This window comes from Falco peregrinus, chromosome 3, assembly GCF_023634155.1.
Source record: "Falco peregrinus isolate bFalPer1 chromosome 3, bFalPer1.pri, whole genome shotgun sequence".
Classification (NCBI taxonomy): Eukaryota; Metazoa; Chordata; class Aves; order Falconiformes; family Falconidae; genus Falco; species Falco peregrinus.
In genome coordinates, this window is record NC_073723.1 from 82,724,475 (window position 1) to 82,745,254 (window position 20,780).

Here is a 20,780-nt window from a genome sequence, read left to right on the forward strand (position 1 = left end):
TTTGAGTGCTTCCTATGTTGCAGAACTGTAAGATTCAGCATCCATTCCTTGCGATTTACTTCCTGTGGCTAGCTATGTCCTAGAGCTGAACAGAGTAGATGAGGGCAAAGGATCTGTTTCTCTTCTTCTGCTGTCTAGTCTGTATCCCTAACCAGAATGCCCATGCAGGAGAAGACAACAAGGAAGGGAAAATAAAGGAAAGAGGGGATGGAGACTGATCGAGCCTGAGTGGCAAAGAGAGTGATATAGGGAACAGGACGTTCTCCTGTGCCTCCTGTTTCTGTTTAGCTCTCTCCCTAGCACCTATTACAGATCCCTTGATACTAGTAATGAGCTGTGATATTGCAGAATCACGGAACAATTGAGGCTGGAAGGTACCTCTGGAGACAGTCCAGACAGAAGTTCTCTAGGTTAATCGGTCTGCTACTGGAGAGTGTAATGCCTCTGGCACATGGTTACTTTGACAAGCAACTGCAGACCTCAACTTTTGGTTCTGTGTTGGTTTGCTTCTCCAGAGGGTACAGCACATGCTCAGACACCAGCTGCTTAAGGAACAAATTCTTTGACGTTGTTGGATTCCCAAGGGTACACAGTAGATATTTTCTGACAGTCTTATGTGCTAGCTTTGGGTTTTTTCCCTATTAGAGAAATAAGGTGTAATACATGGATAGCTTTTTTACTGAAAGTCCTTTGTTTTTCAACCCCAGGTTATAAAATTCACTGTACCTTCCTTTTCCCTAAGGCACAGCAAACTTTCAGGCTGAGACAAGTAAGGATGTATATTTTAGGCTACCTAGGGAAATTGGTCTCTAAAAACATATGGCATTTCAACTTCAGCAATGACATAATTGTCATTTGATGGTAATAATGTTCATTTAATTAAATGTATCCTGGGGGAAAAAAAACCCCTTTAATATGTTAGTTAAAAAGTAGAGCATTCAAATTAGAAGGTCAAATTCAGATTTAGGTACTGTGCAGTTTTAATTACCTTGTTCACATATATATAATGTTGCAGTCATGCATGACAGCATAGTATTTTTTTTCACTGGACCTTTGCCTCTAACTACTGATCTGCTTTAAGGACTGATGAGGGTTTAGGTTTAAACATTAAGTTGTGGGACATTCCTACCTGAAAGTTTGAAGAACAAATTGAAAGATGCAGGCACCTAGTCTGGAGAGGGAAAGCAGAGTGGTTGAGTCCATCAGGTGGGCAAGAAAACAGTGTCAAATGGAAATATAACTGGGTACTCCTTGCTCAGCTGTTGAAGCACCTTATGTCTGGTCTTTCAGAAGAGAGTTACGCTGAACTCATTGCTCTGGAAAGGCATGAGGTACCACTGGGCAACCTTTGGGTTAATTCTGATTTTGTTCTGGATTTATAATTTTATTTCCTGAGAAACTGGATGAGATTAATATAATGAGGAATTATCTGTTACATGTGTAAGATCTTAGTGAAATAACAAACAAATGGCATGATCTTCATAATAAACTCTTTGGAATGGCCTTTTCTGTTCAAGTTCAGAGAAGTGGAAAGTAGTGGAAAGTTATTAAAGCAGAACCATTGGGAAGAAAGGCAACCAGTACCGCCATCTGTATTAACATTCAAGTACTTTTGGGGGGATGGTTGTTGTATACATGAAGCAGAGAATACACTTCACATTGTCTGTTCACATCTTTTACACTTGTGTGAGTAACAGAATCATGTAATTATACTTGTATTTTACATAATTATGTATGTGATACTGGTCTTCCTACCCTTGAGAGATCATAGAATCATAGACTGGTTTGGGTTGGAAGACACCTTAAAGATCACCTAGTTCCAAACCCCCTGCCATGAGCAGGGACAACTTCCACTAGACCAGGTCACTCAAAGCCCCATCCAATCTGGCCTTGAACACTTCCAGGGATGGGGCATCCACAGCTTCTCTGGCCAACTGTTCCAGTGTCTTGCCACCCTCACAGTAAATAATTTTTCCTAGTATCTAATCTAAATTCATTATCTTTCAGTTTAAAGCTATTCCCTCTTGTCCTGTCACTAATTGCCCTTGTAAAAAGTCCTTCTCCAGCTTTCTTGTAGGCCCTGTTAGGTACTGGAAGGCTGCAATAAGGTCTTCCTGGAGCCTTTTCTTCTTCAGGCTGAACAACCCCAACTCTTTCAGTCTGTCTTAGGGCAGGTGCTCCGGCCCTCTGATCATCTTCGTGGCCCTCCTCTGGAGTTGCTCCAACAGGTCCATGCCCTTCTTATGTTGGAGTGGAGTAGAGGGGGAGAATCACCTCCTTCTACCTGCCTGTCATGCTTCTTTTTATGCAGCCCAGGATTCTGTTGGTTTTCTGGGCAGCAAGTGCACATTGCAGGGCCATGTTGAGCTTCTCATTCACCAGCACCCCCAAGTCCTTCTCCTCAGATGAAAATTCAGATGCTTTCAAAACCCAAATATTACAATCTGCTTTTAAAAGAAATTTAATGTTGTAATTCTGGTTTATCTCTTGATTTTTTTTTAAACTCCCCTTGCTTATCCCACTGCATATGTGTGTGTGACAGTGAGGGTGGCCAGCTCCACAGTTTCTGAAGTGACTGCAAGTGAAGCCTTTTCATGTTGCAAAAATTCTCACACCCACCTCTACCAACTCCTTCCCGGCAATTAATTCTGCCAGAATGTTCTCCCCACATACATTTGTGTTCATCCTTCAATCTCATCACTGCTTGCTTCTGAGAGTTTTTCGCCCTCTCTCTCCCAGAACAGTGGGTGAAGTTGTAACTTTCCAATTCTTCCTCCTCTGTGTTCTTCCTGCCCCAGCAAGCACTTCAGGGGAAGGAAAAGTGACAGCTGAGGAGCTCTTCTTCTAGCCAGCTGAGAGCAACAGGGGGCAGAGAAGCTCAGACCTCATCCTTGTTTCAAACCCACAGAACATAAGAAGCGCAAGTGTATGGACAGGACTTCCGAGCTATATGTGCAATTGGTTTCTCTGCTTTTTTACACTGGTGGTTGATGTATCTCTTCTTCTTCTGGATAAAAACATGATCAGAGGCAGAGAAAGAAGGCAGCATTACAGGGGCAGTTTTGGTCCATATCGTTCTGGTTACCTTGCCTTCTTTTCTACCTGGCTAATGGTTAGCCCTCTGCTCTACATCTATCACATAACGACCGCTTATGGTAGCCCCAGTTTTTCACCTTTTGCAGTATCGTAGTACTCCCAAGTCCCTCTTGCTCCTGACATTACTCCAGTCACCAGAGGCCACCCTTGGGACATTTAGGCCCAGTAGCATCCATGTTGTTTTCGGCCTCTTGCTCTCCCTGGAGAGCTTAGGCTGCCCTGCATCCTCTAGGAGATGCTGGGTATGGCAAAGAGGCCAGCAAGTGGTTCGGAGAGGGCAGCGAGGGATTTGTTCTGTGGGGAGGGACATGCAGGGAGGCAGTGGGCCGGGGAGGCAGCACTGCCTGGATGTGCTTGCAGAGCTTTACCCGGTAAATGCTGTGCATGACAGATGGTAAGTTTAGTGAGTTACATGTCCAGTTTGTTTCAAGTGCCAGCTTTGTTAGGAATAACTAAGTCCTTCAGTGCAAGGAAAGCTGGTGAAAATGTGTGTCACGCTGCTTCCTAACGTGAATGCCCGGTTGTGACAAAAAACGAGGTGTGATTTTTAACGAGCAGATTCAGCCCCCGGGAAAGGCACCCAGCGAAAGAGCGCCGGCCAGCCCCCTGCTCCCCGGAGTCACTTCACGGAGATCTTCAGACCTGTCTCCCCCTTGCGCCGGGAGGCGCGGCCCCGCACGGCCCCGCTGCGGGCTCCCCTCGGGCAGCGCCGGGCCCGCGGGGGGCGGTGGCGACACTGGGCGCCCTCGCCGCCGCCGTCGGGGGAGGCACCTGCGGGAGCACCGGAGCCCTCGGGGGGCGGCGAGGCCTCTCGGTTGCAGGCGGGCGGGGGCCGGGCGGCGGGGCGCGGCGGGCGGCCCTGACCCTCGGGCATCCCCCGGCGCCGGGGCGGAGGGACGCGGGGCAGGGGCTGCGCTCACGGTCGCCGGGGCGGAGGCGCCTCCCGCCGCCCTTGGGCGCTCGCTCCGGGCGGCCGCCCGCTCCCCTCCCCAGCGAGGAGGAGCGCGGCTCCCGCCCCCACCGCCTGCGGAGCCGGGCAAGGCATGTGCGTGCGGGGTGGTGCCTTCCGGAGGCGCACCAAGCCCCGGGCTGGCTGCGCGGCTCGGCCGCCCGGCGCACCATGCCGCCGCCGCCGCCGCGGCTCCTCCTCTCCGCCTCCCGCGCGGGAGCGCGCTCCGCTCCACTCCCCGGCTGCCTCCTGCAGCAGCGGCGGCGGCGGCGGCGCTGAGGGAGTTGCGCGGGCTCTGCCCGATGTGGCAAGAAGCGATGATGATGAGGAGGAGACGCCGCTACCTGCTGGAGCGGGCAGAGCAGGCGGGCGGCGGCGGCTGCGGGGCGAGCGGCGAGCAGTCCCGCTCCCGGGACTGGCTCTACGAGTCCTACTACTGCATGAGCCAGCAGCACCCGCTCATCGTCTTCCTGCTCCTCATCGTGATGGGCGCCTGCCTGGCCTTGCTCGCCGTCTTCTTCGCCTCCGGGCTGGTAAGAGACGCTCTCCCGGTCCGGGACCCGCGCCGCCCGGCGTCCCCGCCGCCCCCGCCCGGCTGCCGTCGCCGCACCGGGCGCCCTCCGCCGAGCGGGGCCGGGCGGGGCGGGCCGGGCCGGGCCGGGCGAGCGCCGGTGCTGCCGCTCCTGCGGAGGAAAGTTGGCGGCGGGCGGCGGCGGGGTGGCGGCGGGCGGCGGCGGCGGGGCGCGGGGACCCCCCGCCCGAAGTTTGCAGCCCGACGTTTTGAGGCGGCGCTGGAACAGCGGCAGCGCGGCTGATGGAGCAGAAACTGAGTCAACAAGCGCATCGAGTTTAATTCACTTAATTCGTTGGCGCTGCTCCCTTCCAACTGGCAGCGCAGCCGTGTCGGCCCCGCTAGTGGCAGGGTTTACATCGCCGCACACGAATGCAGTCCGCACCGGTATCTGAAGTAACATTTTCATGGCAGGGGAGCAGGAGCCGTTCCGTCCTTGCCCGTCGTGTCCGCCCCCCCCCCCCCCCCCCCCCCCCCGCCCTGTGTGTCCCCCCGTCCCCGCAATACCGTTTTCTAGTGTTTGACCCATTTTCTCCAGGAAGCCCTCGGGGCAGCGCTGCCCGCGGCTCTGGGGGCGGTGAAGCCCGGTGGGTCGGACGCCCCTGCTGCGTGCCCGGTGCGGGGCTGCCAGCCCTTGGGAGGCACAGGGCGTCGCAGCGGCAGGTGACAGCCGCTATCAGTTTATCTCGCCCAGAAAGCTGTGGCGTTTTGCCCTTGCCTTGAACGCAAAGGAAAAGCTGCAGAGGGCAGTAAAATTCTTGCTCCTTTCAGAGTTTTCCTGCTGTTAATGATTAGAGACAGGCTGTTTGCATTACTGTGTACTTCTGAAGTAATGAACGGGGATTTGAGGGGTCTCAGGCTGTTGTTCGCGTGTGTTTTTTTAATCTTCTAATGGTCTTCTGGAAGGCTTAATGTTTATTGAATAGAGCTGGGGATCTCTAAGAGCAAGGATGGGTAGGTTAGTATAATCTAACGGATTTCACTTCCAGAGGCAGTGCACTGAACAGGGCTTAAACAGATGGAGAATCCTGCTTTCTTGCTTGTTATGACCAAACTTTTGTCTTAAAAGCTGCAGGAAATGCTTGCAGGATTAGCTAAACATAGAGTTAATCGGCGGTTTATTTCCTTTTGGTATTTGTATTTTGAGCTATTTGTTTGAAGTGCCATTCCTACTAAATACAGAACAGTTGTAAAAGAGCTGATGTGAGGCCAGTAATGGCCTCATAATTCAGTTGTTTAATGCTTAAATGTTTCCGTTTTGGAGCTCTGTGTACAAAATACAGGTTCGACACCTTATCTCATTCTGGTGTGTTGACTTGGGTGCTTGTCCATCAGGGCTGAAGGGGCCAGTGATGGAACTGGAAGTCCATCAGATGCTGAAGCTGAGACATAGTTATGTGCGGAGACGTACACAATACTCGCCTACAGTCAAGGTGGCAGAACTTGGGTTTGACAGTGTTTAGCACTACATTTCATACCTTTTGGTCATGGTACTAGTGACAGCCTGTTTACAAGTAGCACATGCTTATTTTCGTATGTTTCTTTGAGGTAAATAATTCTGTATTACCTCATTATTCTTGAGATAAATCCTTCACGGTAACAACAGTGGCATAACACTGGGCCCAGATCGAAGGACTGCTGAAAGTTACGGAAACAAAACTGAGTTGGCTGAGTCTTGCCAGGCGTTACTACTTCAGAAAGAGTGAATTTTATAGTTCAGTCTGGAATTCCAGACATACCGGAAAAGGAAAGAAAATGCTTTTAAAACCTTTTTCCTGAGCCTTTATCTTCTTGTGGCTAACAACTGGATGGGTGAGTGGAGAGAGAGGTGGGGTTCATCCTTAAAGTTTCCAGTTGACGGATGAAAGTAATTTCAGGCAGAGAGAAAGCTTGCCTGTACGGACTTCCAGCCACAGGATGTTGGACAAAATCCTTTGGAGCCCTGCCCGGCGTTTCACCTAAAAGCGTTTTATTATACTCAGCTCTGGTTGCGTTTGTGATTAAAATGTTCCTGAAGGTTTAGATCTGTTTCTCCAGCATCTGAATAAAGAATACTCTTTTTATATAGCTGCGGAATCTTAGTCTTTTTCTTTGGTGTATGTCTGATGATATAAAAGGGGCATGGAGTTAGGAGTGACTGAGCCACGAGAGACAATATTAACATCCTTGTCTTTATTTTGCAGATCTGATACGTATATGATTGTTTTGACAAAAGATTTAATTTTTTAGAGGAGGTGCAATGGAAGTGAAATGGGGTAGTTCTGTGTAGGTCTGTGCTGTGTGTTTGAAGTTAAAGGAAATCTTTCTTAACAGTTGTTTCCTTTAGTTTTTGTACAAAGCAGTTAAGATTTTACTGAAATTACTTAACCCCGTTGTGGAAACAAAACTCCAAAATGACTCGCTGTAACTCTCGATTCATCTTTCTTGCTTGTACTTCAAAGAACAGCTTAAAACGTGGAATGTGGGACTGAACATTGTTAAGAAAAGATGGATATTAGTGAAGCATGAGCCGTTTTTATGTTCTAGGCTTTCTTAAAAAAATCCCTGAAACCAATGGAAGTTTTTCCTTCTATTTTAATGCTTTATTTGGTTGTAAAAATATATCACACTGATGTCTGAGTTTTGGATTTTTTTGTTGTTGTTGGAGTTTTTCTTTTTTCTTTTTTTTTTTGTGGGGTCTTTTTTGGCAATATATTCTTAACTGTTTCCAAACACAGCCACATAGGGATGTATTCCACTTACTCAGCTATCTCAACCTGTCAGAATACAAGCAGTAGCCTTCCTGATTTCAGATGAAAAATTTATAAAAGCTGTTGCAAAATTACAGTAAACAAGATTACTTACAAAGTATGTCTGGAAATCTGATTACTTTTCTTTCAGACAATGTTCTGCTGTTGTTACTGAGAGAGGTTTATTGGGAGATTTTGGGTTTGTTTGTTTCAGAAAACCATTGTGATTTTGACTTTTGAAATTAAGCACTCTACCTCCTCAAACCTCAGATATAAGACTCCCAGAGTCTGCTTGAAAGATGACCGTTCACAGCTTGGAGTTTTAAATAATGTAGTGATAGTATCAACCTTTGAATTTACTGTGTCAGAGTACCCTCTGTATTTCTCTGTACCTAGCGTGAACTGAAATCTGGCAAAATGAGATCAGTCATCCATGTTTAGCTGCTGCTTTAATCGATAGAGAGTAAATTATTTTCCAAACCTGTGAAAACCTTCCAGTGCTTATAAATGCCAGAGGTCAGCTTCATTTTCTGTCTGGTTATTGACTTGTTCTTTCAATATAATATGTAGGACCAACTCCCTTTTCAGTACTAAAAACTTATGACCGTTTTTAGTGGTATCTAGAACAGTTTTATATCTGGCCAGAGCATATCTATTATAACTGCAATTTGTAGGAGAAAAAAATGCCATTTTAAAATTCATAATGTAAAAGGTGAGTGTATCTGAAATACCTGCAGTTGTGTACATGATTAAACAAAACTGACTCAAAACAGTAATAATAACCCAATTGTACAATTTATTGGAAGGCCATTAGCTTTCCTTTATCCATGTATTTTCTAGACATAAAGAGTGCCCAGTCCATAGAGAGAGGTGTCAATAAAAATCTACAGTTCAGGGATATCAAAATCTTGTAGCACTTGTGGCATAAGTGGGATAAGACCTAAGCCTGTCAAGATCTTCTGTCTGTCCCTTTTCCCAAAACACAAGCTCCACCCATCTGCTGCAAGATAGACATGTGTTTTCTTTTAGACTGGCCTGTACCCCTTGCTCAAAGACTGCAAGCCTGCTATGCTGTGTTTACCTTTAACACTAGTCTGCAGCCCTCATCTGTCTCCCAAATCCTTGCTGCTATGTGTGACCTTGTAAAGCTCTTAAGATGTGGTTGTTGATGCGTTGATGTTGATGTGGAGCTGCAAGCTTCTTGATATCATTGGCCAAGTGGAGCATCTGTTGAGTGAAAAGTGCTTCTACAGCATGGCATTGTGATGCCTTCCCACTTCTAAAAATCTGAGATGGCTTTGATCTAGCAGCTCTAATGACTGTCTGTGGAGCAGAAGTATTACTTATCCCCCTCAACCACTGCTTTGAAGTTCCTGAAAAGTTTATGATCGTGCTGGTAGGCTCACTTATGATGCCTGAACCTTTTTACTGATTCATAAATTGCAGAAACTAAAGGTTGGCTGCACACCTACATCACTGACATGCCCAAATATCTTCTGTAGCAAAAGTGGGAGTAGACAATCATTCTTAAAGGGGGAATATAATTAACTAGGGAGGTATACCTGCAACATGGCAGACGTACGTTCTGCCGAAACTGGTTTTCTGGCAGCAGATTGACTGAATTTACCTTTAGCTGATCCTGCATGGAAGCAGAGTAGCTGCCTCATTCTGAAGAAGTACATGGAAACTTTTTAGCTGCTAACCTGGCTGGCAGGGAACTTTCTCTGTGCAAAGAGAAGAGGGTCGGAAGAGTCCTGTAAACCTCCTGGGGCTTGAACTGGGGTATGCCAGGTTCTTTGAGCCCTTGGTTGGGATGACAGCAAATCCTCCCGCTCTCTAATTGGTCATACTCTGTCTAAAATAAATCCTTGCTGCTTCTGGTAAAAACTGGACATCAGTTGAAACCTTCTAGATTTCCATAATCAGAATCTCATCCTGAAATGGAGGGAGGAAAGTCTCCAAGTCCATGTGAAAAAATACCTTTGGAAGACATGTTTCATCATTCTCATCACAGTGTCTCAAGGGATTGTGTGTCTGCATAAAGGCCTCTGCTGTGTGTCTCTGGTAATGTTTTCATCAGTTCTCTGGATCTGAAAAATTCATCCATCCACACCAAAAGGTCACCATGCTGACACTGTGGTGATGTTCTATCCCTGTTCGTGAGGTGCTCTGTTACAACCTAACCACACAGAATAACGCAGCCACTTCGTAAGTTCCCAGCCGTATTGTGAGTTTACTTGTGCTCTCAGTTTTAGGAAATCCTTTGAAATCAGCCCTGTGTAATATGAAGCTTTTTTGGTTCAAAAGCACTGTCTTCCCAACATCTAAGAATACCCAGGGTCTGAAAGCATTCCTTGGAATCCTTGCAGACTGAAAGGAAGCCAAAGGAACTGCTATGCTGTTTTCAAACTCTAGCATATCCATTCCACCAAAAATAAAGCTAAGTCACAGTAAAGGTAATGAAGTAGAAAAATCCTCACTAATTGAAGGACAAGCAGAGACAGGGTTGTTTACATGCTTGATGCTGGGGTTGTTGTGCCCAGGAGGTATCCTACCTCTTCTTAAACACATTCTGCCAGATTATTGCTACTACCAAGATGAGGAAGAATGCAAACGAAACATTAGTGTGTTTATAATGCCTTTTCTTTCTATAATTCCAGCTATAATTGAGCATACAGCTCTGCTTTCAAGCCCCCTATAAAAGTGTTCCATGAGGAAATCCTATGTTTCTAATTTTTTTTCTTGCCTCTAGGCACCATATTACAATATATTCTTCCAGCTATAGTTTCTGGCTATTTGATACAGCCTTAGGATACCGCTGTCCCTGCCAAATGTTCCTTCCAGTAGTATCTTTGGTTGTCTGAGCATGACTTTTATAGCCCATATTACCTCTTTAGTCAGAACTGTAAAGGTTGCCACATCCTCCTGTCTGAAGCAAGAATTGCCTAGTTTTGTGTCTGTTTTCATTCTTTGGTACGACGTCAGTTTGGGCCATTTTTTTGTCTCATTTGCTAATGACACTCCCAGTATATCTGTGGTTACTTTTAATGCTGCTAAGAGCTTGTCTCATTTGCCAGTGCCTAACAAGCCTAGAAACAGAAAACTATCCCCAACCTCACTTTGCATACCTCTGTTTCATCCTTCGTATTGAATAACTCAAACACTGAATAAGAGCTGGATAAAACCATAGGTATAGCTATGTTGGAAAAATACTTAGCCTTTAACTGTAATCTTACCCTGGCAATGAAAAGCTTAATTAATGTCACAGATTGTGACTCAAAATGGTGGATCCACAACTCTGCATCATTACTGCAGCTGACAAAAATGAAAAATAATGTCCTGACTAGAGCTGTTGTTTACTGAGGTGCAGTGGCAGTAAGACAGATGATGGATTGGGCTACGATTGTCTGCTGTCTTTATCAGCATCAAACCAGGTATGTGGATTCACAAATCATGTATTGCAACTTCATCGTGGATCTGCCATGGCCCTGTAAATACCTCTCCGCTTATCTTCCTTAAATATTTTTAAATTGGTTTCAAGTTCCATGTTGTGGACAAAGATACCTGACCCATTTGTGAGAATCTTAAAAACTCCTGTAAAAATGGTGAATAGGTTTCTTTGGTTGAGCCTTCAAGATGTCTCCTAGGTTAAGGACATTAACCGGAGTTCACAGGCCCTATTTTTATCCTGTGAATAAGAAAACTTCCCTTTGTTGCAATGGTAGTAGTCACTGGAATCTTCCAGACTGCACCATGCATCACTCCAAGCTGATAGCGGCATGGACATTTAAAACAGAAGTGATCTGCAAATCTCTTGAGCCACGGGGTGTGTCAGCGTCATGGGAACAAAGTGCAGCCGAACACCTGGAGTGTTTCATCCTCTGCCTACACCCCCGTCACACCAAGCTGTGGTCCCGAACAAGCTAAGTGTTGCCACAGTGGCTTCTTCGTATTTCAGGAAGAACTGAATCAGCGCAAACTTTAATGATACATGATGATGGGAAGATGGCAACAGATTAAACATCTGGTTTGGGGATCCAAATCCCAAAACAAGTGAATTAGCAAAAAAGAACAGCTCCACACATTTTCTTCTCCAGACCTCCAGACTTTTTGTTTTTATATCTTGAATAAGCAGCCTCTGGACACTGAACCTTATTCAGGTGACACTGAAAATTCAGGTGACAATCACACCATCTGTGCAGAGGGGTGTGAGGTTGTCTCTACACTTATCCTCCTGGTTGTGTGTTTCTCCAACCTGTCTAGAAACATTTTCTTTATCTCTTGTCTGTAAATAGAACTCCTGTTTTTAGTGTGTCTTACGTGATGTAGAAGTCCCTTTCTGTACCTGGAGAGAACCTGTTCCAGGCTTGTGTCTGGGGGAAGCAGAGGAAGCAGCACCCATCACCACTGACCTCTCAGCCTTGCCCTCAGGTCTGTTGCCTGAGCATCCACTTCTTCCTCTGTCCGTGGTTCTAGATTTGGTTTCTCTAACCGGGAAGCTGAGCTCCAGAGTGCAGCTGCAGTGACTTCTGGTTGTATGCTCAGAGTGTGCTCCAGAGGGCAGCTGGGGTAAGATGTGCTGTGGCCTGGGTATGTTTCTCTTATAGCTTCAGATGCAGCCAGTCTGGTGTTTGATCATTGGATAGTCTCGTGAGATCCCATGTGGACTGATGGCTTTTTAGAGCCACTCACTGGGGTTTGCAAAAGTAGTTAGAACTTGGTTTTTCCACCAACCTCCTCAGGCAGCTGAACTGTGTGCTGTGGGACCTTCTAAAGACCCTAAATGTTATGGCATACACAGTGGACCTGCCCACTGACTGAATAAGTGGATTGCTGTCCTTCCACTCCAGGTAAAAATTCCATCCCTGTCTCCAAGTTGCTAGTACTTTGGTCATCACTGCAGGAAAATCATAGGAAGACTAGATTCCCCCTGCTGCTTTTCCATCAAGGCTGAACTTAGGCTGCAGACTCAGACACATTATTTCTCCTGCAACGTGTTTTAAGAAAACAGATGCTCTTTGAATTTGGCTCAGCACCTGCTTGCTGCTGCTCTTGCTCTTCTGGAATGATAGAATCATTTACATTGGAAAAGACCCTTAAGATCGTCAAGTCCAACTGTTAATCTAGGACTGCCAAGTCCACCACTAAACCATGTCCCTAAGCACCACATCTACAGTGACTCAACCACTTCCCTGGGCAGCCTGTTGCAATGCTTGATAACCCTTTTGGTGATTTTTTTTCCCCCTAATATCCAATCTAAACCTCCCCTGGTACTACTTGAGGACATTTCCTCTTGTCCTATCGCTTGTTACTTGGGAAAAGAGGCCAACACCCACCTCGCTACAGCCTCCTTTCAGGTAGTTGTAGAGAGTGGTAAGGTGTCCCCTGAGTCTGCTTTTCTCCAGACTAAACATACCCAGTTCCCTCAGCTGTTCCTCCTAGGTGTCTTCTCTTGCTTTATATGCCCTGGCAGGTGGATGGATTAAATTTCTTTGATGCAGCCACTGTGGTGGTTCTTTCTAGTGGCACAGCGGTCTGAGCACAGTCTACTCCAGCCAAGACCTAGGAGGTGGTAGGTTGTCCAGGCCAGTAGCTGGTCCTGTAAGCCATGCTGGCACCCTGCCAGCTTGTGCCAGTAACTGGCCACAGACTCTCACGTGGGCTTGTTTTCTGCCCCATTTCCAAACTCAACTGGTAGGTGGTGGGATTTTAGACACTTCTTCAAGTGATGTGATGTCTGTTTTGTACAATTTACCAGATTGTTTTTGATTTCTTGGGTTTTTATATTTTCTTACCTGTGCCTTATGCAATGGGGTAACAGTATACTGTTAAATAAGACCTCAGCTAATACTACATAGAGATGCCTGGGTTTGAAGAATCCCTTTTGCTCAATTTCCTGTGAATGTGTGTGAAGTTTTCCCTTTATAAAGCTGTTTGGCACAGTTATATATCAAGTGTAAGATAACATGTTGGTTAGCTTATTTGAAATTTTACCATTCTAGAAGTTATACCCACTGCAGAATGTGGGACTGACCCTAGAGTCAAAAATGAAATAAAAAATGTCTTTGGTTGGAAGCTGGTTGAACTGAGAGACATATGAAAGTGTGGAAAGTGTCCTTAGGGGAGTAAACTTTAAGAACATTTTCTGTTGTAATATTAACTGTGTTTAGTAAGTAATTGCAAAACCTTAGGAAAAAACTTGAAAAGTAATTACACAATGACAGTAGTGACTTTTCAATATTAAAACTATTTTTCATGTTACCTTGTTATGCCGATATGTTAAATCTGTGGAATATTCTTTCAAAATGTGTTTTTAAAAGACCTGGGAGACATAGAAGCCTAAGCTTACTTTTTTCATCATTAAACAGACCTTTAAAACGATCACTGCTTCCTCATGTGCTGAAACTCATGTGCTCCCTGATTCAAGTCTTGTGATCTTTACTTGTATACAAGTTCCATCTTGACATTTTTTCTTAATTACAGACAAAATCTCAGATTATTATGTTGGAAATAAAGTGGTGGGGGAAAGCCACCTTTTAGCTTCGCTTTAAAAGTGACAGCCAAAATATATAACTGTCACTATTAAATAGTTCAAAGAATTGAATGAGTACTTCAGTATTTCTGACTTCCACGGGTGTGTATGGGTACAAGGGAGGCCATAATTTCACTTTTAATATGTGTTACAGTGCAGTTAATCTGGAAAACATATCTCTGAGTCCTGTGAAGGAATGTATTATTCATAATGTTTAACTGATGGAGCTCTTTCAACACTGACATATTTTGAATATATTTAACTGCAAAGCATACATTTTTCATAAGTGTTTTACTCAATTTATTTTCATGTATCCACATTTTGGGATGTTGCGTGAATAGTAGTTGTATTTATTGGAGAGTTTCTTTAAGATTATTTTGGCAATAGGAGGAAAGATTTTGAGAACATCTGAACAACAAGCTAAACTAAGTTATTAAGCCACATTTTTTGAGAGGAACCCAGAACCAATATCTGAATAAAGAATAAAGCATGCAAGAATAATGTGTTGATCACTACATTTACATTAAAAATAACCTAAATGCTATGAGTAGGTGCTCATTAGCTCTGAAGCCTAAAATAATTTGTTTCATCTAAGTATAAACTTTTGCTGTCTTTTCTGGATATTGTCTCAGCTCTCTTCTGAAGTGGACACTTGAGGCAGCAGAATGTGATTAAGTGTTATTGCTCTCTGGGACATGGTTTATCTTCTGTGGCTGCCAGCTAGTGTCATTGGGCAGGACCATTTTGTAAGCGCACCACCTGAGTGTTGTAGTAACTGAGCTGGACCATCTTGCTTTCCATAGGCTATTAAATGTCTTAAAGTAGAGCTGCTTCTGATAATTGCCATCCTGAAAGAAAATCGAGATGGTGCTGGATGACCGAAAGGAATGGTAGTCCTGCTCATGTTCCCTGACCCCCTGTGGGCCCTCTGAACCTCAGCTTATTAAATAAATGGTTGTACACGTTGACAGATTTTATATGACATGTGGTTAACAAGATGAGAGGATACAAATCAATGGAAAATAAATCAAGAGAGAGAAAACTGCCAATATGACAAATGCGGATGTATAAAGAAATAGAAAAAGCTGCTCACTGTTCAGCTTGGGTGCATGGGGTTTGCACGGGGCATATTTATGTATATAAAATATACAAGCAGACACTTGCTCATTCTGCTAATTGTGTTTCTGGCAGGGATAGGTGTCTGTCCTCTATCGCATGGCATATGATATAGTAGGAATAATCACAGGCTCATGGGGTTCCCTTACTACACATTCGCATGCGGGTAGCTCAAGGGGAGGTTGTTCCCTGTTTGTCTGAAATGGACACTGCCTTTAAAAACCAAAAGAGCTGTATCAAAGGACAGTTGTGCTCACTCCATGCAGAGAAGAGAAACCTTAAACACGTGTTGCTCCTTCAGTGTATAGCCACTGTGTTGCAGCTTTGACCATCTTTGGAAACCTGTCTTTTGTGGTTCATTTGCATTGATTTGGAAGTGGTGATGGTGGAAGGATTGTTTTGGTTTAACCCCAGCTGACAATTAAGTCTCACACAGCCACTTGCTTTCTCTGCTTCCAGTGGGATGGGGGAGATGGAAGGGTAAAAGTGAGAAAATTCATGGGTTGATATAGAGACAGTTTAATAGGTAAAGCAAAAGCCGTGTGTGCAAGCAAAGCAAAAGAAGGAATTCATCCACCACTTTCCATGGGCGGGCAGGGGTTCAGCCATCCTCAGAACAGCAGAGCTCCAGCATGTGTAGCAGTTCCTTGGGAATGCCATCAGTCTGAACATCCTCCCCTTCCTTCTTTTTCCCCCAGCCTTATATGCCGAGCCCGGTGCCATATGTTACGGAATATCCCTTCGGTCAGTCGGGCTCAGCTTGTCCCGGCTGTGTCCCCTCCCAGCTTCCTGTGCCCTCCCAGCCTGCTCGCTGGTGGGGGGGTGAGGGGCAGAAAAGGCCTTGGCTCTGTGTGAGCACGGCTCAGCAGTAACAAAAACATCTCTGCATTATCAGCGGTGTTTTCATCACAAATCCAAAACAGCCCCCTGATAGCTACTGTGAAGAAAATTACCTCTATCCCAGCCAAAACCAGCACAAGGACCAGAATTGTTTACCATGTTTATCATATATTGAGGTCGTATCATGATGTTCTCTCATGTTTATTCTTTTCCTGTGTTCTGCATTTGGGTTGTTTTTTGACTGCTAGTGAGCACCAAAGTGATGTTTTCATGGCTCTAACTATGATAAACACCAAATATCTCAGTTTCTAAGTGTTACTAGTCAAACAGAACCTGTTGTCATGTGTATAGAATTAGGATTGATTTGTCCGAGCTGCCTCACTTCATACACATCTCCCCTGAAATTCATCTGCCATTTTCTTGCTCACTAGTGACTATTACGAGAACATTTTGTAATTCTTTGTAGTTGGCCCTCATCTTTGTCAGATTGCTGTTCACCCCTTTTCCCAATTTTTTTTAGGGATGTGCTGAACAACATATACCCTAGGATTCCTGAGGACTTTTGTGGGCACTGTGGGACCTTTGTTCATAAGCAGTTTTCTCAGGATAGATACCAGGCCTACCGATACTTCCCTTAGGCCTTGAGAGGGATCCCAGTAGAGACTGGCATCACACCACATTCCTGACTTTGGATACTGGGACACACTTGGGTGGAGGTTACGTGTTACTACAGTTTTAGCTCTTTCTCCTTGTAGTCCCATTGTCCCTTTCTGATGAACCCTATCTGCTTGTGGTGATTCTTTTTACATTTCGTGTTCCTGCTTTCCTCTGTAATGCCTTACACTGATACTTCAGTCTGAGACAGATATTCTGGTGTGTTCACCCTGTATAGAATATTCTGGAATGAGAACAACCCCATGCTGAGCACAGATACAACCTCCCCACACCTCCTTTCTGCTAGTCTGCTCCTCTCTAACTGTTCTGTTCAACACCTGCATCATCTGTTTGCTTAGAAGTCCTTTAGCAGGCTGCCAACTCCTGATTAAGTTTCAAAAATAATTTACTACTTGTTTTTATACTCTTAAAATGATTTCTCAGGCTCTTTTCTTGGCCTGCATTATTAAGTCTTTATATTAATCCTGATAAATTTTATGATCCTTTTTATTACCACCTTTAAGGTTTTATTTTTTGGAAGATAATTTTTAGAAGCTTTCCTGCTTGGCTGTTCAGGCATTCTGGTTGTGGTTTTGTCTTTCTCAAGTAATTTTGGGGAATTCATTAACTTCTGGCCTGTGCCTCTGAGTTTTATAGTGTCTTCAGGCCAGCTACAAAGATTTTGATCTGTAAGCTTCTAGCTCCCCCTTTCAATTTGAGTGCTTGGGTTTTGTTATTCATCTGTTTGCTTAACAAGCTTTGTCATTGTTATAAAGCAGCTCCTCAAGGGTAGTGGTTTATGGACCAGGTTCTTTCCACTTCTTGAGATCAGATTGAGTGTTTTCTCTTTCTTGGTATAGATGGGGTTTTGTTTGTTTATTTACTTGAGTGTTTGTTTATTTTTTCAGCTGTGCATGAGATACAGACAGTTGTCTCAGCTTCCATCTGCTCCTGTGATCCTTAGCCAGTCTAGCTGGGTGTCGCTGAAATATCCCTTGACCTGTTGTGTTTTCTTCTCTGACAGCCTTTCTTATCTCTGTGTTTTGTAGGATCTCTAAAAGTTTCCATCGTGGTTGGATGAGCAGTTCTCTAGGTCATTTATTTTGATAAACCTTTGCTGTTCAGTCTAGTTTTTTGGCTCATAGGGACTTCATGATATTTGTTGGTTCTCGTAGGTTGTTAATACAAGCCTTTCTTCAATCCCTGCTGAAGCATGTGGCTTTCAGTCTTTTTTGCTTTTTCAGTATGCTGCTGGTGGTCTTTTTTCCACCAAGTTTTCAGTAAGACTATTGTGTAAATTATGTTCTAACAACAGGCATTTTACTTCTTCCATCTAGCTTCTTAGGCTTTTAGTGCTTATATAGAAGGGTGTATACTTTCACATGAGTGTTTTATTTCTCTTCAAAATTTTTAACAAGAGAGTCTGTCCTGGCTTTTTTTGTCATTTCCTTCTTGCCTGAGTTTATTCAACTTCTGTCCTTTCCTTTAGTTGAGAATTACAGGTCTCCATCACGTTACTGCTTCTCTTAAACCATGTACTATGTTTCTATAAGCTCTTCAGTTTCAGTGTTTTCCTATGACCTTTGAAGTGCCGGCAAACTCATTCTTTTCCAATTAAGCTCAGCTGCCTTCTAGGGGCTCCCTCCCTGTTCTCAGAAATTCCCTGTTTGAATTCCCTTTTTAACACATATTCTTAGCTGCTTATTGGACCTTTGCTTGTCCACCTGTCTTGTTTTGGGAGCATTTCTGGGAATGCTACCATCGTTCTCTGCTTCTTCACTAGCAACCAGTATTTTGCCTCCAGAACTTTTCTTTTAACTATCCTTACATTACTGTTATTTGCACAGCAGCCGTGGCCTTTGACTCTTCGTCAGCACCTCCAAGGAGCCTTTCCAAACTCCCTCTATGAGGTCTGATGTTTTTGCATTAACCAGAGAAGCCTGTGATCTCTGGTATGTCAGACTTTGTGTTCCTGGTAATCATCGCTACAATACTGAGGCAGGCGAGGTTCACTCATAGCTATCTGGCAGACCTGGAAACATCTGGACACAATTCTTTTCTACTGAGTAAGTGGGAAGATGAGCAACATCTATATGTAGTTGGACTCACTAAAAATAATCCACTGTCAAAAAGTGCTTGGCACTGCAGTCAAGCACATGGGTGGTCAGAAGGGTGTTCACAACACTTACACGGCTGATTGCCACTGTGCTAACTATGACAGGCCCTATAAAGTCACAGAACAGTTCCTCTTGGTTTCAGCAGAATTATTGCACTGTTGCAAAATCCCTCATTTCTTATACGGGCAGGACTTTACAGCGCACATGGTTTGTGACTTTCAAATTTGATGAAAGGCTCCAGGTGACCAGAATGTCATCTGAAGGATTTGAGTGAATTCTTGCTATTCTAGTAATGTCCCCATGTACTAACAAATACAAAATGCTGTGAAATATGGCCATGAATGCCTAACTGCTGCTTGCTGGTTATATGTGACATCATGTAGCAGCTTGGCAGTTGTAGTAATGCCAGTCAGAATTACCTGATCCATGTGATGTGCAAATTGCCAGACTGATTGTGGATTATCAAGGAGTCAAATATCACTGTGTGCTAGCGGCAAGCATGGACTGCACATCAGACTCATTAACAGAGAGAACTGGATTTCTCAAGACAACAGACATCATGAAACAACTGGATTTGAGCCTGATGCTGTCATCATTGGTTTATTAAGCCAAACAGGGAACGCTGAATCAGGGGGAAAATCTCAGGCATGCAATTACATAGGGCTTTAGTAAAAAACAAAAGCTTCGTTGACACAAACTTCAGGACAGCTTGATTAAAAGGTACAGTTCAATTAATTTTCTGCTAGTGTCCTTGAACATGTTGCACAAAGCTCTATAAAAGATGGCAGGGGGTGGGGTTGGGGGTGGGTGGAAGGTGGCACATGAGAAAGCTTCTAACCAGGTGGCTAAGGAAGAAAAACAAGCACAAGCAAAGCTTTATGTTTTGAAAGATAAATGGTGGGCGTGGTGGGCATGAAAGGCAGAGGAGTTTTTCTAGGTTGTGGATCTGGAAGATGCCACGTAGGCTTGGAAATAGCATCTGGGCTTAAAGACACTGCACCATTTCTGAAGTGAAGAGGTACTAATAGTGATGGAATGGATGGAAAAGAAATCTGAGAATGCAGGCCAAACCTTTTCAGTTGTTGTCCTAAATGATGAAGTCCTAGATGAAGCTGTACAGCTACTTGGCCAGGAGCAGAGCATGGCACCTCCTAATAAAATGAAGATTTTTCCAGCTGTCTAGCAGATGGCATGCAGTGCAGTCAGCTGTAAGCAAATTCACTAGAATATAAAACCATGGGGTAAGAGTCAGAAGTAGCCAGGAGACTTGTGCAGCTTTTTGGCTTTGTAGGGAACTATTTATTGAGGGGCTAGGGAATTGAAATGCTGTCCACTTTTACAAAGGGAAAGGTGATGATGATATGTCTTCTGAAAATCCTTCTAATTCTCCCAAGGCCTGGAAAAGACTTTGCAGGAAAAGTTTTGCTACAGAGGTAACTAAACAGATTCTATCAGTCAGTCAGGTTAAAGGAAGATGCTGTCCTCTTTTGATAGAGAGATCAGTAAGGTAGTAATCCTTGAGCCCTGTAACATTCTTTTTTAACACAAAATTTTTGAGAATGGATGTGTGAAATTGTACATAGTTTTAATGTCTGAGGAACATTTTTATATTTACATTTAGAAAGTGTTTCATTGATCTCAGCAACAAGTGATTTTAGTAGGAATTTAATATAGTAAATGGTTTGAGTTCATTCAAAGTGTGTGATATTTCAGATCCCAACAGGAGTCCTCTGTATATAGACTGCTGTCAATTCCATTCATTCCAGTAGACACAAAGAATAAAGGAAAAAGTACCCAAAAAGTACTGAAAAAATGAGGGACCATGGAAAAGATTTTATGCTTAACCGGGTATTTTAAATGCTTGTTTGTTTATCTTTATAGAGTACTTTGTCAGGCTGTAAGGTTTTCTATAAAACAGTGAAGTGCTCTACAGTGATGTTGCTGTTTAAAATTAAACTGAGGGCATGGCATTAGCTGGGAAAGGAAAGAACAGGATGTAGAATGTTAGAAGGTGATTTTTGGAAAGGTGAATGAAAAGTGAGTCTTCAGATTTTAGTGGTGATAAAAAGATTATCACACATTTATGAAGAATTTATGGTGATTGGAAAATTTTTTAACAGTAGGCTTCTTAATTTCTCCAGTAATTAAAAGACAGCAAGATAGAAAACACTTAGGA

General features: G+C 44.1%; 1 protein-coding gene across 2 annotated transcripts in view; it reads left to right on the plus strand.

The window, feature by feature from the left end:
- The first annotated feature begins 3,995 nt into the window (after positions 1–3,995).
- The window catches only part of ADCY2 (adenylate cyclase 2), a 225,116-nt gene continuing 208,331 nt past the window's right edge, over positions 3,996–20,780 (plus strand). Inside the window, exon 1 of one of the 2 annotated variants that reach the window (XM_055800387.1) lies at positions 3,996–4,578. In XM_055800387.1, coding sequence (XP_055656362.1) covers positions 4,348–4,578 — 231 coding nt within the window. In that variant the 5' untranslated portion in view covers positions 3,996–4,347. The remainder of the gene's footprint in view (positions 4,579–20,780) is intronic. The other variant, XM_055800386.1, reaches the window with a different exon arrangement.